Source organism: Phyllopteryx taeniolatus, chromosome 1, assembly GCF_024500385.1.
Source record: "Phyllopteryx taeniolatus isolate TA_2022b chromosome 1, UOR_Ptae_1.2, whole genome shotgun sequence".
Classification (NCBI taxonomy): domain Eukaryota; kingdom Metazoa; phylum Chordata; class Actinopteri; order Syngnathiformes; family Syngnathidae; genus Phyllopteryx; species Phyllopteryx taeniolatus.
In genome coordinates, this window is record NC_084502.1 from 11,369,662 (window position 1) to 11,388,706 (window position 19,045).

A 19,045-nucleotide genomic window follows, 5' to 3' on the forward strand; every position below is an offset into this window, starting at 1 on the left:
GAGTTTAGTATTTCTGACATGCTTTCATAAAATAATTGCAATTTATTTTATTTAAAAGTGTTAAATGTTCTGTGGTAATACACTATTAAAAATATTATGCATTGAAAGATATGTTTTCAGTTTGAGAAAATGTTAAGTCTTAATTTATTGAATACAGCGGTTGTGTGCTCATAGTTACAAACTTAGGGAGTAAGAGTCAAAAGTAATAAAAAACATACGTACAAATTTAAAAAAAAAACAACTAATCAAGAGCAGTAACAATTATTTGTACTTAGTTACATCCTACTACTGTTCATCAGAAATCGTGGTGATTATGTTGCTTGTCTTTGGGTGCTAATGCATGCTGTGACACTTCACACTTAAAGCACAGTACGTTTGGTTCAAGTTTAGTAATGACAACTGCCACCTTGAATGATAAAATGACTACAAATAATCCACAAAGTCAAAAATGCCAAAAAGAACATTACAAAAAAAAAGTGACTTGCACAATGAATCATATGAGTAATGTGCTCCTTCCACAATAGAAATTAAACAGAACACCTTGAAATGGTGTGTGAGGGCAGAGGGAAATGTCAGTCAAAAATAAGCATTGTTATCTTTGTAAAGGCATAATTTTACACACAGCTCAATAATGGCCCTCATTAAACTGTGCTTGTGTGCCCAATGAAGTGGCTGGAGAGTTAATGAAAAAGATCCTAAGTATAAGGGACAACTGGATCTTTGATATAATAATGTATTGGGCCAGGAAAGCCTGTTTAAATGGAAGGCTGTTTCCACAAATAATTAAAAAAACCAACAGAAATACACATTTATTTTAATTAATTAAAATAGCTTTCGGTATGTTTTTATTTATTTTTTACTGGCAGAAACGCACTTCCATATAATGTTCATGTTGCCTACAACAGTACTCAGTTTCCTCTAGATGGCACTGTAGTGAGCTGCAGACACAATTTGCCCCAGCACCTTTATTTAGTAAGAAAGGCTCTACCAGCTGCAGCAAGTAATGCATGTCGGAGGAGAGCAGCCAGCAGTGTATCTGCAGTTTGTCACAGTTTTCAGGTTCAATGTCTATGTTTTGCATTGCTTGTATGTAGACTGAAAGGAAAAGTGGATCTAAGCATGCACTAAATTTGATTAAAATCCACAAAACTCCGATTTTCCCCCTTTGAGGTAATCCTCCTGGAATATAATGCACTTTCCCAGCCTTCTCTGCCACACCTTCTTGTACTCCTGGAAGTATTCTTCTGGGATCGTCCGCAACTCCATCGTGACGGCCATCTTAATGTTGTCTAACTGTTTTACAATTTGAGTAGATTGTAATCACTCTATAGGTAGTCAATGACACAGCCGCCAGTGCACTTCCAATCACTTTATTGAACAAAGGCGTAATAATCAAATTTATTCACGAGCTGCCGATGGCCACAACTCACGGCGAGTAACTCGGCACGCAGCCAACTCTACACTCTCATTCGCTGACACCCACGTCACTAGACAAGGCACGCCAGACCTTTTAAAGCCACACACGTTCAAAGTCCCAAATATTGGATTGTAGGACATGAGGCTGGCAAACCCAAATGGACAAAAATACTGCCTGCACCTCGCATGCATATTTTGTATTGGTATTACGCAAAATCAATTTCTATGAGACTTCTCAAATGATTGATGGGGTGATGGCTATAATAATCAATTGTCAAACTATTAGATATTCCCAGCCCTAACGGGAAGTGTTTATACTGTAAGTGTATGGGAGAGGTTAATAAGTGTGTGGCATGGGCCATAAAGCTTTAAAATATACATAGATGATAAAATAAATATATGCTTGCTACATTGCATATTCTCATCTATAATGGGGGGTTCTGGACCACAACCTTTGCTGTAAAGAGGGACAACCGTATATCTTTTGTGACACCAGTCCTGGAATTTGTCTGACATACCTCATTCGTTCTATTTGATTGGAGGCCAAATCCAGTAATAGTTTTCCAGCTTTTTAACTATGCTGTCGCAATATTAGGAAAACAAAAGACAATTGTATGCTCTCATGAACCATAATACGGCATATGTGAGGTTTTGTCTGATATAGAAAAACACTGGTCATCTTACCCTCCATGGGTTTATTAAGTTAATTACATGTACAGGAATAGTTGATGTCGTGTTAAAAAAGGCCAATCTGCCATCAGTGTCTTCTCTCTCAGAATGTTTCCAATTTTATTGACTATGCAAGGGAAAATATTAAATATAGGTTTCATGGTCATAGGTGTTTTAACGGACTTGTTGTGGGTGCACAAGTTCCAGTGAAGGATTAGTGGCATGCTGAGATAAAGAAAGTGGGCGTTTCCTGGGCGTGCAGAAAAAACTCACACATGTCACTATCGTTAAACTATCAGTCAACGGAAATCTCACCGCCGATGAAAGTCATTCTTGCTGAGTCAAATTCTCATGTCCAGACGGCATTGAATACTACAGTGTATCCAAACCTTTCTTGAGTTGAGGCACCTATTTTACATTTGAAAAATCTCATGTCACACCACCAAACAGAAATGTTATATACAGGTATACTGAAATAATGAAGATCTTGTTTCAATGTACTCACAAATGTATTCACTAAGAGAGTGGGTGCCGTGACTTATTCTGTTGTATGAATGGCAACAGGTGGATACACCTTTCAGTAACAAGAACAACTTCCACTGACTTACACTGACGTTTATATGTATTGGAATATACAGCGTTACCGTGAAGGGATTCCATTTATATCATGATATGACTTTTAGGCCACATCACCCAGCCCTCCGTCTCCATTTGAACAGTTAGTCTATGACAAAAATATGAAAAATAACTTTTTTACATCCGATCCTGCATTTATGTACAGTCAACAAGCACATTAGTGCAAAGTTGAAATATTTTTGTTAAAAAAAATACACACAGTATTACATATAATTACATATTTATATATGTACAGGTATGTACAAGCGCTCACATTGATGTGGTGGATATTACTTTATTGAACCACATCTTCAGCAATTATCTTCAAGCCTGTATAATGTTTACCATATTTAGAAACCAATCTTTCAATTCACTTTACAGGGTCTTTAAGTGTTTTGCCTGTCAACATACATTGCAAGCACAGATAGACAAACAAAGATGCATTATTCATAATAAATAAATAGACATTTTTGGGCCAATGCAGTGAGATTGGATAAGTGCCCCCCCCCACACACCTGCTGACCCTTCACAGCACACTGATGCCAAACAGTGGTTTGGAATCATTGGTAGATAAAGTATTTAAATTCTGCCAATCCTCCTTTCGTGTCTGGTCAGGGACTTAAATGACTCGCGCAATGTTTCCACTCGTAAGCACAATCACATGCTCGCGGCCTTAAGAAAAGCACTTATCGACCTTATCGACTTAACCAATATAGCATCGCTGTGACTTCCAATCTCCGTGCGTATCCACTCATGCTGCAACAAAGCAGACCTCAGGTAACACCCGCTTTGCTCCTCCTCTCTGCTTGCATAAGCAGCAATGGCATGGGAATGTGTCTCCACTTTCACTTGTATGTACTGCTTGTCTCTACCTGTGGTTGAGCAAGGGGTTAACTCTCCTTCCTCCCTCACGCCCTCACAGCCCTTAATCTCTCTCCCTCTCTCCTCCCACCACTACCAAGGAGCCGTGGAGGGAGTAAAGCATTGTAATTACACACAGCAATAGCGTGAGAACAGAGTGAAGGAGCATACTGATTCTTTTCAGTCCAATTCCAGGATATTTGCAGTATTTGTGGAGAGAAGGCCAGCCGTGTTCTTTCGCTCCTGGGTAAGTGGCTTCCTATGTGAGAAGTGTGTGTTGTACCTTTTGAAGAAGAGAGTGGAGGTAGTAACTGTCAATAGTGAGCCGCTCTTGCATCAGACAGCACCATGCGGTAAGCGGTGCTGAAAAGAGAAGTTATTCCAAGATTATTCCACTATTTCAATTACTCTTATCCAGATCATTTCGTGTATCTTCCATTTGAAGATTACAAAACGTAAATGTATGCTTGTTGAACTGATCTATTAAGACTTGTTTTTGTAGTTTTTTAAAACACTTTTTATACTGTTTACAGTGCTTAACCCTCCTATCTTTAGGGTCAGTTTGACCCCATTCAAAGTTTAACATCTCTAAATATATGATTAACGTTTTTTTGTTTAATTACCATTATTATGTTTTCAATGTCCTTGGCATGTTGTATGCATTGGTGTTCTTTGGGATAAATTTTTGCTGTAAAGTAAAAAATCAATCAGAAATATCAACAATTTACACACATTTGTTTTCTTTTCTTTTTTTAGGGGGTGATATTGAGGTCACTATTACATACAATTTAATATTATTCAAAAAGCTTTAGGGCCCTAACATAATCAAAACTGTAGTACTGCGAGAACTACTAATAGTTCACAGTGAACGTTGTCCAGATCATCCAAATTCCAAATCATTTCTTTTGCTTTCTCTCTCTGCTGAAAATGACTTCTCAGGAATGTTTTTTATTTTATTGTATTTTTTGTTTGTTTGTTTAAAACAAATGAAGTGCTAACCGTGAAAGTGACATAGAGGAGAATGCGTCTGAATATAAGGCACGCTCCTCTGATGAAAATGATACCCTTAATGTCGACCCCCCCCTCCCGATAGTCTCTTGGCCAACAGCAATCACACTACTTTCCAAAAATGCAAAGTTATTGCACTCTGTCACCCCACTTGAACAGCAGGGTAGACTTATAATGTCATCAAAATGCTTCCAGATATGTGGTCAGCATTGTCCAATACATGAAATCAGCTTTTGAGTTCTTCATAACACCGTCAATTGTAAAAGATTTACTGGCAATGACAAATTTAGAGGGGAGGGGCGAGTGTGGGAACAGTTAGAAAGACTCGGATGTGACCCACTGGCTCATTTTGGCAGGAGTGTACAAATCAAGGGGTGAAGTAACAAGCCGCTAACACTGTAACGGCAATATTTCGTGCGACCATGTCTCCTCGCACATTCCATGTTTTTTCCCTTTGTTGTACACTTTGATGACAGACAAACCACGCCGGGTAAATATCTTACGCATCCACAGCAATCCCTGATACGATGCGAGAATGTACTTTTTCATAAGGTTATACGAGAGTCCCTCATTTATCGTAGGGGTTTACGTTCTTCAAGCACATGCGATCGACCAAAAGCTACAAAGTAGCGACCGCATATTGGTTCCAAATCCATTGCCAAAGGTGAATGGCTTGACAAAACATTTTTACTGTACCAAAAAGTTCCAGACTCCAAAGACTTGTTTTTTGTACTCCTCAGGCTTAATGCCGCGGCCATGCCGCTCTCTCTCTCTGCTCTACGTACAACGGACAATAGATAACCATCGTTACATGGCCACTCATTCAATATGGCCACCTCGTAGGTACGGGAGGATCTTGTATTATTGTATATCTGTGATTCGGAAATACAGTCCCATTGTCTGCCTGCATTGCGCCAGTAAACAACAGCGGCCAATTCTGGAACTAATAGTCTTTAACAACTGCAGTTTAAGTGACAAATGGAAACTATTTTTGGACGCATTGTTCAGTCCCGGCGGTCAGTTTTATCCGATATCCATTATATCAGGGTCCAGTTTATCGGGGTTCCACTGTATATTTCGTAGTTTTATACAGAATAACAATACAAATAATGCATGTGAGGAGCAGGTATTATTTTTGTCCACTTGGAGTTGCCATAATCACCTTCTCCACTGTAGTATCTGTGATTTTGAATGTGTGTGGCTTTAAAAGACGGGGCCTGGCCTGTTGAGTGACGTTGGAGTCAGCAAATGAGAGTGGAGAGTTGGATAGGATAGTGCTACTCCACTGTGGCACAGTAAAACTGTTCCGGCATAAGAGGGATACAGATCCTTCCTCCTGTTTGACCTAACAGCCGAACAAGACTGAAAAAAGAAAAAGAAAAAAGATAGCGCTAGCTATTAAGTTGCTAACCATTAGCTAGTCTAGGTGTTGAGTTACTCAGTGTCTGTTGTACTATAGGGAGCTTGTGAATGACTGTGCTTACTACGCGTTTTTCTTTCTTACCATTCCGTTGCCAGTTCCAAAATCCGCGTTTAATATGAAACCGCAAAAAGTGAACCGCAATACGGTGAGGCGTGACTGTATGTTCCTTTCTGATGTTCTGATGATGTACAGGTTATATTATATTTTGAAAATTGTCTCTAAAGAAAACAATCTATCTTATTACCCAAAGCCTGGATACATTCCAGCAAATGCATATCAGCATATCATCTGTTCTTTTTCATTCAGATGCTCAGCACAGTTCAGTGTATCACTTTTAAAACAAAATACAGTAACTCGGCTGATTTATTATTATTTTTTTTAATGATAAAGCAGCATTCACACAAGAAGCCTTTCAGTGCTTTGGCCCACTTTGAAGCTCATTCTATGTCAGCAGTCCTCTTGTATGACAAGTGTGGGAGTGAGGGGGAAAAGACTGTGGAATGTCAGACAGTGTTGAATGAATGTGTCCTTTGGGGTCACATGTGAGAGTCCCGAGGCCGTCTCGATGACAGGCAGAAAGGGGAAGTATCTCATGACCCGGTGGCACGAGCGCAGACCAAAACTCTTCCTACAAGTCCTCGCACCACCTTTGTCATTTGAGTCAGCAGCACAGTCGGCTCGTTGACAGCGTGCATGTCTCGAGACTGCTCAACTCAAGTCACATCGTTTTTGTTATTTCTCGTGCGCATTTGTTGCCATTTCTTCAAGTAAGTGTAACTCTGCTAATCAGTGTTGCTTTGCTCTGTACAATATATAAAAGTCTACACACCCCTGTTCAAATGCCAGGTTTTTGTGATATAAAAGAAGGAAGACCTAGATAAATCATTTAAAAACTACCCCCCCCCCCCCCCCCCATTATTGTGACCTGTAACCTGTAAAACGCAATTAAATTGAGGGGGAAAAAAATTAAAAGTAAAAATAAACAAACATAAATAATGACGTTGCAAGTTACAAGTTATACACCCTCTTATATGTGTCTGTATTCAGAATTAACCAATCCCATTCAAATGAATTTGAAATGAGAGTCAGCGCACACCTGCCAACACTTAAAGTACCTCTGAAAACCTCCAAATAAATTTCAGATGTTCTAGTAGGCATTTCTTGACATTTGGTTTTGCTTTCTAGCCTGCTCTGGGGCTGTTTTTCTTCAGCTGGATCTGGGGCCTAACACAAGGTTATAAGGAAATACAGTATGAACAGTTCGAAATAACAGTCAGGGTTAGCAATGACATTTCAGGCTTCTGCTTAATCTGCTCGAAAGCAAAAAAAAAAAAAAAAAAAATCCAGTAAAAACCTACTAAAAGTGCTAAACATGCTTCAGGGTAGACATAGCTGAGCAGCCATCGTACTGCGAATAAAAAAAGGTTGGTGTGAACCCTCAACATAACAACAGCCTATGGAACCATTACTGCCATATAAGGGTATTCACAGCCCTAAGCACTTAGCGATACAGTACAGTATTTTCTAAACATTATATGCTTGAAAATGCTTTTGAATGTTCAAATATGTCTACTAAGGGGTTAAAAAAAAAAAAAAGGCAGCATTTTAACCCTAACCCGCCATGCATAGATAATGCCTGTATCTATATGGGATTACAGGAAGTGTTCTAAATTAAATGTGTCTGCTTTTTTCCACTTAACAGCTTGAAGAGGATTTCATCAGTACAGCAAATCCACCGTCTCACTGAATCAAAATGGAGCTTCAGAAGATGAACGGACACAGTCGAGAAGACGGGTGAGACTTACAAGTGATTAAACCTAAGACTTTTTTAAGACACGGTAAAACAATTGGAGAGGTTATTTTGTTTTCTATCCTATCAGGAAATAGCCCCGGACACATGAAACCATTTAAAACAACTCATACGCAACTCTAATACAACAACGAAACGAAAGCAAACTCTTGCTCCAAAAGATAATGATTTTATCAATTCTTCTACAACAAATTCTCTCTATTCTCCACTCCTACTTCTCTTGTTAGAAAATGAAATTCCTCCCCCCAAAAATGAAATGATTTTACTGGTACATCACAGGATAAGATAAAAGCACAATACTTCCTTCCTACTATGGGAAAGAAAAAGATTTGTGGACACGGCCTCAGCCAAACAATCAAGCCTTGGGCGTTTGTGGTCACATGCCGCATGCATTCTTGACAGTTTGGACAAGACTACACCTAAAAGACGGTATTCATCATAATGTCACTCCGGTTTGTTAACTGGAAAATCTTAAGACATTTTATATACACGGGATACGCGGGTTGTTGTTTTTTTCTGCCGTTCAGCGGAAGAGCATGTAATGGTGGTCAGCAAATTTAGCCAATAAAATTAACCAATTCGGCTAGCCGAGCAGCATAAAACAGCAATATTAGCTGGCCAAATAACAATCTCAACTAGACAATCAGGCTAACGGTAGTCAGGTGAGCTAGCCACCCAAGTTGGCTTCCAAACAGAACATTTGAAGCGCATTTTTTTTTTGTCAATTCTCTTTTGATTACAATTTTATACGGTTCACATGTTGATTAACACAACATTTCACCATTCTCACCTATTTATCCCTAAATTACAATTGAAACGTATACCTAAGACTCTTATTAATACAACAGAGATCCTTCCATCTTATTATAATTATACTAAAGCATTTGGCCAGAAATGCCCAAGGCTTAGTAATAATAGTGATTATAAGATAATATATGAACACAATGTAAGAATAATGAAGTAATACTGAGTAACAGCAGAAGTGTGCAAAATTATGGCATCAAAGTTGTACATTATATTTTTTGTTTGTTTGTTAAACTCCATTAAACAATATAGGACCACAACATTTTATTCTCACCACATTTCCTTCCAAATGCCTCACATCATTTGCATAAATCCTGGTGGCTAAATAATTTAATGTAGGAGAGAAGTTATCCGAACATTTTTTTATGGAGGCAACCGGATGTCATTGGTGTGTATTCATCAGATTACTATGACCTGGATGACTGAGAATCAACTAAAGATGTAGAAGGGTAGTTGCTCACAAAGAAAAAGAACAACCCACATCAAACATAACCTCATTGATAAAGGTCATAAAAGCTTTTCCATGGGTCCGCTTACAAGCTGCAGTTTTGTTTAATAGCTCCTATCTTTTCATGAGCGACATGTCCTTTATTTGCATTGTAGCTTTGATGGGCTGGATGCCATGACTGAACATGAGGAATTTCTCCCTCATAAAGCTGGTGCCAAAAAAGAAACCCACTTCACAGATGTGAGTTCTTTTTACTTTCTCACTTGAATACTTTTCACCTTGCATGTCGCTCACTGACTCATCTTTCTTTCTGGTGTCCACTTGCTGCAGTTCGAAGGGAAGACTTCATTCGGGATGTCCGTTTTTAACCTCAGTAACGCCATAATGGGAAGCGGAATTCTGGGATTGGCCTACGCCATGTCCAACACTGGAATCCTTCTTTTTATGTGAGTATGGACAGCAAACAAGCAGTTTGGTCTTTTCTCTTGAGTTTTGTTTGTTACTCTGCACTTTGGTGACGCTTGCGAAGACCATCAACCACTGTCCCCTTTGCTCATCTACTCAGATCTTTAGGGAGTTACTCTATATTAAGGTGTAAATGTGGTTCCCAGTTAACATTAGAAATGAGACGGAGCTTTGAGTTCTAATGAGGTTAGCAGAAAAGATGCACGATGCGTGGGTGTGTTCACACATGCGTAACAAAAGTAGATCTAAATATTTCCATTGATGGTGTAGGTGGACAATATACAAGTTTTGCACCATGTAGCCTGATCGGTCTGGCTGTACCTTCCAACAATTTTGTTGAACAATGAGCTATAATAGACACACACAAACAGACATTCACATTCACATACATACACACTGCTTCCTTAAACCAGGTTTAAGAAGTTAAATATAGCCTGTAGTGATCAGCTCCAAGACACGCCTCCCTGGATCAGTCGTGTGCTATCTCATGGTGAGGAGGGAGGGAGGGAGAGTAATCAGCAAGGATGTATCGTACGCTTGTTGTTGAATAGCAGTGCGCTCTTATTTTACAGTATGTCAACACATTTTCCCACGTGTTTGGTATATTTCGTTTTTGCATGGTGGTGGTAGAATTCATTCTTTTGGGGCTGTTTTTCTTCAGCTGGAGCCTTAGTCGAGGTAGAGGGAATTATGAACATTTCCAAATAGCGGTCAATGTTAATACAAAACAGTCAGGATTCTCCTAAAAAGCGCTTCCTGCCCGATGATAGCTGGGATAGGCTCCAGCACTCCCGTGACCCTTGTGAGGATGAAGCGGTACAGAAAATGGATGGATGGATATCTTCAACATATAAAGAGATATAGGTCACAAATAAAAGTATTTGCTTTTCTGTGTTTCAGAATCCTGCTGGTTTTCATTGCTATTCTGTCTGCATATTCAATCCACCTACTGCTGAGAAGTGCGGGAGTTGTTGGTAAGAGGAGTTACGCTCAGCACATTATTGTACAACAGAGGGGTCCCTGTGGGCCATTTGCGGCCCGCAGTTTTTTAGCACCCCACGGCACACAGTATACTAAAATGAACAACTGACACGGACCATGTCGTTTGCCTGCATTTTACTACTTACTTCCTATACTGGGCGGCAAGGCAGCAGAAGAGAAGAAATTCCTTCTTATCGCTCATTTCCTTGTTTTCCAGCAATAACTGATGAGTAAAATAGGAATGTTTTCATTCATAACGCCCTGAAAAATAATGATAATTCTGTTACAGCAGCAACAATTGTGAATTGTAATTGTTTCTTCCACTTTTTGCCCTGTGTCAAGGTCAGCTTAAGAGAAGACACGTTGCTCTTGTTGTGGTTCTGACTGTCGGGACTGCTCAGTACAGGGGGAATTTATTCTTGTGGGGTACGGTTGCTAAATAGTGGTAGCTAAAGTCACAACAAGCAGCAGATGGTGACTCAGTGTACAGTGCCTCGCTTAAAACTGTTTCGTTTAAAAATTAAACAAAGAGAATTAGTCATGTGCAGTATTTAACCAAAGCACATAACGTACTAAAGTCCGTTAGCTTAATCCTCACGCACAATGCAAAACGCCATAGATGGGCTCACGAAACTAGCATCGGTCTTGCAGTAGTTATCCTTTTTGGTGTAACTACACAGATGTCAAACTCAAGGCCCGCCACATCCTTTTATGTGGCCTGCTTTACAGTCTACTTTCGTGGCTGCATTGTTAAGGTTTGAGTCTTTTCAGGCATCCGAGCGTATGAGCAGCTTGGGAACAGAGCATTCGGTCCACCGGGAAAAATTCTGGCGGGAAGCATCATCACAGTACACAACATTGGAGGTAGAATTCTGTGATTTGTAGTCTTTCAGTTTGAAAAATGAAGGATTGCTCTGAGCATATTTGCTTTTTCTCAGCAATGTCCAGCTATCTCTTCATTGTGAAGTCTGAGCTGCCGCTGGTTATTCAGGCTTTTCTTGGCAAACATGAAAACACGGGGTGAGTGTCAAACATCTTGATTTGAATTCACTGACAGCTTCATAGATTAGTGCACTGATTTTTATTTGTACATGGTCTCAGAGAATGGTTCTTGACTGGAAACTACTTGATCATCATTGTTAGCGCTGCCATCATCCTTCCTCTTGCACTCATGAAACAACTTGGTATGATTTCACATCCTGTCATTGCATCCCCCCCCCCCCCCCCCCCCATTCACTTTCTCACTTGTACATTTGTGGTCAGAACTTGCTCTTGGACATAATGTAGATTTTGTTTGTGATCATCAACATCATCAATGTTGATATTCATTTCTATTTGTGTTTTTCCACTTCAGGTTATCTGGGATATACAAGTGGCTTCTCTCTTTCTTGCATGGTGTTTTTCCTCATTTCGGTGAGTCTGTTGAAAATAAATGACATTTTACACTTCAGTCCAATATCTGACCCAATGAGTGTGCACTCCCCATTCCCCCCCAGGTGATCTATAAGAAATTCAACATCGATTGTCCACTGGAGGACAGTCATCACAACATAAGCCTCATTGCTGACAACTACACAATCACAGAAGATGATGAAGACTTTTGTGATGCCAAGCTCTTCACTATCAACTCACAAGTAAGACCAAAAGGGTTTTCTCATCCATTTGTCTCTCTTCTTCAGTTGTCACTGCAAGTTTTTATTTTCCAGTCAGATTAGCAGACTCTAAGCAAACACAAATCAAAGTAGATGCTGTTATAGAAAAACAGAGTTGGGCTAACCAGTCACTAACCGTTGGCATAATTGGCTTTTAGACGGCATACACCATCCCAATTCTGGCCTTTGCATTTGTCTGCCACCCTGAGGTGCTGCCCATCTACACAGAGCTACGAGAGTAAGTAATGCTTTATATAGTGGAACCTTGGTTTTCGTATGCCCCACTATTCGTATGATTTGGTCATTGTCAATGTTTTTTTTCTGACGTTTTGTCCCAGTTTTCATTCATCCACTCAGTTTTCGGATAAAGTTACGTGCCTACACGAAGCATCCAAGTGTGCGCGTGTAACATTGTGAAGTATTGTTGAGTGAGTGTCACTCTTGCGACCGCTAACTAATCTACCATTTGGCCAAAGGAACTCCCACATATGGAAAATGTTAATTGATATGAAGTAAAGAAAAATAAAACCAGTAACACTGACAAACAAGACGTATTGAGCGACGTCAATCATCAACTATATTACCATAACACATCACATGAGTTAATGTTGGCGTCAACTGCTCTAGTACGAGCTAAGCTAGTTTGTCTCAGCAACTGTCGGAAAGTGGTGAAGACATTTCGTACAGTTGAACCAAAGTTATGACCGCATTTGCCCATCTCAGAGCCGTTTTCTTACCGCTGCAGCTGCGGCAAGTGGGTGAACAGATCTCTTTTTCTACTTTTTATGCTCCAGGTGAAGGCACAGACGTTAAAGAGATGGACATGGTTTTGTTGTTAGCGTTGTTTTTAGCATTATCCTTTCTAGCCGACCAATGCCTGGAAGGCCTTCTTCTTCTTGATTTGTTTTGCCAGTCGGCAAGAGCTTTAAAAGCACACTACCGACACCTACATGACTTCAGCCAAAGACTGTTTTTCAAGTTCACGTAAACACTGGAACAAAATATACACTATTTGAACTGTAAACTTTTGTGCATCATTAATTAGTCGCACCTGTACTTTATGCATCCACCCACAGAGAAAGGCCAAAATAATAATAAAATGCAACTGATTGTTGTCTTGTTTCCACTAGTCCCACCAAGAAGCGTATGCAGAATGTTGCCAACATTTCCATCTTGGCCATGTTCATCATGTACCTGCTAACAGCTCTTTTTGGATACCTCACCTTCTATGGTAAGACTCAAAGATCACCTTGTTCGGTCGGATGCTGTTCAAATGAATGAGCTGCTTGTTGTTCACCTTAAAGCTACTTATACATTTGGCAGTGTGATGAATGAGGGGCATGACTGAGCAGGACGTCAAAGGTTGTTTGCTTTTTTTTCTCTCTAGGTGCCGTGGAGTCTGAACTGTTGCACACCTACAGCCGAGTGGACCCCCTGGACGCGCTGATCCTTTGTGTGCGCCTGGCCGTGCTCGTGGCTGTCACTCTGACTGTGCCCGTGGTTCTCTTCCCAGTAAGAGATGGGTCATCCAATCAAATATCATTAGAAGATAGCATTTTAGTTTGTGAAATTGAAGTGTTCGTCAGAACAATTTCTTCAACTCTAGCGTTTTGGACCATAGACAACACACACAAAACCACACACACAAAAAAGTGTCCCGTCATCTTAAGGAAAAAGTCTGAGCGTGGACTATTGTCCATCCAAATTACAGTTAAACGAAGAGCTGAACTGAGTACAGAGAATACTGAAATTGAGCCATGAGGATGTGGCACACCCAATCCTTCAGTAGGGATTCATGATGATGATCCTGACGCCAACCAGGGGCTTTGAAATACGTATTACGTAGCTCTTTTTCAACCAGTAATCTCTATTTTAATATTGACCACACCACTCTTGATTTGTTTGTCTTACAACCCCCAGTCAGCTTTTTGTTCTAGTGCCCCTCAACACCTTACATTTTTGTGCTGCACACTGTCTCATTGAATTAGTCTTCTAGTTGAGGGAATACCCGTGGAATCAATGTGAGTGGCAACACCTTGTCACGATTCAGGAGCATACAGTAGCAGAGGTGTCTGCTATTAACGTCACTCTCTAAGAATGTTCTTGAAGCAAATCTCCCTCCAGCTAAGGGCCAAATTCTCCCATTCACATGTAAATCCTTTTTGAAACACCTGGGCTTATGCACTTATCATCCCGTCCAGACTTCTGACGAGGCGCAAATCACTGACATTGCAGATGTCCTGGCAACATGTACTTTACTTGAGACTTGTGAAGGTCATTTAAATCCGTTAAAAATATAAAGCAAACATTACATTTGAAAATGTCTTACATCGCAGATGTGTAGCCGGCCACTCGAGCCTCTCCTGCTTCACAGCATGTTTTTTTTTCTTCTTCTAATTCTGTAGGAACTAAATCCAATAAAAGTAAGGGAATAAGAACACTGTGATTATGCCTAAATGCATGTTTGGAGGGCCATCAATTAAAAAAAAACAACAACAACTTTACTATTGTTTATTGAAATGAATTAGGTTGAGCCGGCACGGTGGCCGATTGGTTAGCACACAGTTCTGGGGACCGGCCGCGCCTGTGTGGAGTTTGTATGTTCTCCACGTGCCTGTGTGGGTTTTCTCCGGGCACTCTGGTTTCCTCCCACATCCCAAAAACATGCGTGGTAGGTTGATTGAAGACTCTAAATTGCCCGTAAGTGTGATTGTGAGTGCGAATGGTTCTTTGTTTCTATGTGCCCTGCGATTGGCTGGGTGTACCCCGCCTCCCACCCGAAGATAGCTGGGATAGGCTCCAGCAGCCCGCGACCCTAGTGAGAATAAGCGGTGAAGAAAATGGATGGATGAATTAGGCTGACACTTAAAAAAGCCCCACCACTGGTAAGCCTTGGAGGTGAATGATGTGGCTGGAGAGCTGGTCAACGTTCCAGTGAGCACGGAATAATACGTAAGCGGAAAGCCAATCATACCACCATAAATTTGCCTCGATGAATTTCCGAGCTTATTTGTTCTACTTTCTTTGTATGTATGGATTACTTGGGTAGTTCCCAACATCTGGTGAAATCTTCATGTCAATAGCACCTTTGGAAATATATTTAATGAGAAAAATGGTGACATGTTAAATACTTATTTGAATATGTGTCAATATGTTGTGACTATGTTTGAATGTATTTACAGTTTGCGTGTGCTCTCTGCCTCAATAGCAATGTGGGTTTTTTTTTTACATATCTTCTCCTTGTTAAAGCATTTTGGGAAACACATTCAGTGGCAAACCTAAAGCAGTGTTTCTCTCAAACCAACATATGGGACTGGTGCACCAATGAAACAAACAGACTAAACCAATTACTCAATTTGGGCCAATTAAAAGTTCTGATGTCTGATCTCTGGATGCGTGCAAAATTGGACTCTTTTGTCATAGAGTTGTACAGGGGAGGCAAGGCAACAAGCACATACGTACCTTGAGTCAAAAGTTTCCAACGTGGATAAATCACTGCTTTTAGAACGTACAGTATAAAAAGGGGCTCCATATCTTTGGGAATGTTCAGCACAATTGACATGATTGCCTATCATTGGGTTCCTTTTTTGTCATACACAGAACAATGTGAAAATGATTCTGCTCATGTCTGTTTCTGTCGCCTGTGGGTGACTGAAACTCGTGTGTGTTTTTGCTGTAAATTATCTCTGGACAAGACACCAAGGAAGAACGGTAAAAAAAAAACGCAGCTGAATTGTGCAACCCATCTCATGACATACATTCTCTTTCCTTCCTTTCCGCTGCAGATCCGCCGGGCCATACTACAGATCTTGTGCCCTGACAAGCCTTTCCACTGGGCCAGACACATTGCCATCGCGTTGTTTCTCCTCATTTTGGTCAACGTGCTCGTCATCTTCGTGCCCTCCATCCGTGACATTTTTGGCCTCATCGGTACGTGTTTGCACGCCGTTTTCGCATCTGCTCGGCCTCATTGAATTGCCTCTCCTAATTCCTCTACAGGAGCCACATCAGCCCCCAGCCTCATCTTTATCCTGCCCGGAATCTTCTACATACGAATCATTCCCAGAGAGCAAGAACCTTTTCTTTCCAGACCCAAAATTCAGGTAGCACTCATCTCCACTCTAGGCAATTGCTGTTATGCTCATTTCATGCAGCACGGTTCTCTCCTCTACAACTCCTGCAGGCTGCATGCTTTGCTGCATTGGGATTCATCTTCATGGTCGTGAGTTTGTCATTTATCTGCATCGACTGGGTGAACGGAGAGAAACGAAGCGGCGGTGGACACTAGTTGCTCGCTGAGGCCCCAGCAAAAACAGAATGTGAACTGAAGCCCTCGCCACGATAAATTACCCCATATTGTTCTTCAGCAGTCAGTCAGTACATGCTGGCCTTGAAAAAAATAACCTAAAAAAAAGAAATGTGACACATCAAAGGTCCTGCGATGGAGGAGAGAGAACACAGACACACATTGTGACTGAATTCACCCTTTGCTATGGCCCGAGATATGCTACTTTTCTAATCCCGCAAAGGGAATTAAGAAAAAATAGCAACAGTGTGACTCACATGAGTATGCCATTGAGGGTATTCATGGGTAAGATCTGTGGAAAAACTGTATGTCACTGCCAAAGTTCTCTTTACCTACTTCCCATCTCGGTTTTGCAATATACAGTACAGTGGTGAGTTGAGATACGAGTGACCCGGATTGAGTTTTTCAAGACACAAACCGTCGATACGAAAGTACAATTGTTCCCTTTTTCTTGCCAGCGCAAACTTGAGATAGGTGCGCTGTATGGCCCTCAGCTCAACTCACTTCACAATAAGCAGCAATTTGACAAATAGTTAAAAAAATATCCCAAAAAATGGCTGGAAGCTGTTCAATCCCGCGCCCAGTTGAAGTTTACTGTCAAACTAAACATAAAACGTAGAAAATTACACCTTGTGTTTTTGAAAACAACCAAACAAAGAACGGCCCTGCTAGCTTGATGCTAACATACATTGGAAAACGTTATTGACATGCTAATGATTAGCATTTGTAGTCGAGGTTTTAGAACTCTTTAATACAGATATTTGAACAAAAAATGGTGATGCAAAACCTAGACAGATAATATAGCAATACTCACAGGCATATATCCTTTATATATTTATATAATTATTTATATACTCTTTAAAAATGACTACAGCATCTTACTGAGTAACTGTCAGTAGCTGTGAAACTATTCTTTGTTTTTGTCTACATGCCTGTATTACACTGCCTCCTGGTGGCCAAGGTGGGCACACCAGAAGTAACAACACAATGAATTGCAACATTAAAACATGATGCACGGTGTTTAATTATTATAATTATTTACATTTTATTTAGGTTATTAATCTATGTTTTGAAAGTACTAAAAACACAATACCCATTTTTGGGGGGAGGCACCACTGTCCTGTAAAATGTCCATACTTGGGCAAATCGTTTTCTCGTCATCAAAATGAATTCAACATTTCATTTGGTGTGTTTCCATTTCAGAGTATGGTTTCTTGGTGGTGAAGTATTGTGTGTTGCATGGTTTACTTTCACCTAAAATGGGAAGGATGAGGGCTAGTGCCACGTCAAGGCTTTTAACAAAAATACACATTTTATTGACTTCAACAATACATTTAAAATTTTAGTGACTTACTCTGACAGTTTGTGGAGGTGAGGATATTGTGTTTAAAAAAAAAACAAACCAAATCATGCAACGGAAAATGATGCAATTTGTGGGCTTTTGCTGCTATAAAAGAAGGTCAATTGTATCTGTCGTTGCAAACCAAAGAATGCAGTTACTGTATCTTATTAAGCCATAGGGCAGGGGTGACAAACTCTTTTTAATTTGATCTCAAGTGGACCGGACCAGTATATTTGTGGCCTAATAAGCTATAAATGATGACTATTCCAATTGTTTTCTTATTGTTTTATTTTAGTGCAAAAAAAAAAAAAATTACAAGTACATTGTAAAAATGTTCATATTTATTGATTATTATCTGGTTTCAAATAATCTCATAAGAGCAATCTGAAACAAAAATGAGTGAAATTTCAACAATATAAAAGAGTCTTTTCATTGACACGTGAAACCTATAGCTCAGTGGATCTGTTTACTATACGTATGTATCTTTCATAAAACAACTTAGAATCAACAATCTTGACACTTTTTATTTATATAAATTTCATTATCCATCTGGAAATCTTGACAACAGCAAGTGGCTCGTCGCACTATAAAAACTAAAGTGGCAACTAATGCTGTCTTGTAAATGTATATATAAACATACAAGTTGTGGCAGTGAATGAACAAAACACAAAGATTTCCACCAAACCAACTTCTTTTGAACTGAAGCTGTTGATTGACATTTTGCTATATTCATTGTCTTATGTACTCTATATTTCTACAGTATAGGTATTCATATTCACAGAAATAAATTGCAGCGTCAGTGCTACCGCCTGTGGACAAAATTAGCAACAATAGTTACTTTTATTGAAAAATTGCACTTTGCAGCCAGATTGGACCGCCTGATGGGCCAGTTTTGGCCCACGGGACATACATTTGACCCCCCTGCCATAGACTCTAATACGTAGCTGAGAAGCTCAACCTAATTGTGTTAAGGTATTAGGAGAAACTATTCATCATGACAATCAATGGTATGTGAAACTTAAATTAAGTCTTTTTTTTTTGGTCTGTTTTTAAATTAATGTTGACTAAAAGCTACAGTATGTTTAATTTGTTTATTCTTCCTGTACATTTTTTAATTAATTTGAATTGTGTCTGTCAATAAAATATGTTTCATTTGTACCTCGTCTGAGCTCTGAGAATAGGAGAGAATGAAGTAAAGAAATTGCAAGTGGCACACTCCACCTTGCTGCACGTTTGAGAGAGAAA

The 19,045-nt window shown here is 39.9% G+C and overlaps 1 protein-coding gene across 1 annotated transcript; it reads left to right on the forward strand.

Annotated features, from left to right (window-relative positions):
- Positions 1 to 3,662: 3,662 nt before the first annotated feature.
- On the forward strand, positions 3,663 to 18,958 carry LOC133477033 (sodium-coupled neutral amino acid transporter 3-like). Its single transcript, XM_061771277.1, has 16 exons — positions 3,663 to 3,808; positions 7,695 to 7,786; positions 9,210 to 9,294; positions 9,385 to 9,500; positions 10,420 to 10,493; positions 11,272 to 11,364; positions 11,439 to 11,520; positions 11,602 to 11,684; positions 11,855 to 11,913; positions 11,997 to 12,134; positions 12,311 to 12,390; positions 13,283 to 13,383; positions 13,540 to 13,664; positions 15,938 to 16,082; positions 16,152 to 16,255; positions 16,336 to 18,958. The coding sequence occupies exons 2-16, from the start codon at positions 7,746 to 7,748 to the stop codon at positions 16,438 to 16,440; spliced, it is 1,431 nt and encodes a 476-aa protein (XP_061627261.1). The 5' UTR covers positions 3,663 to 3,808; positions 7,695 to 7,745; the 3' UTR covers positions 16,441 to 18,958.
- The last annotated feature ends 87 nt before the right edge of the window (positions 18,959 to 19,045 follow it).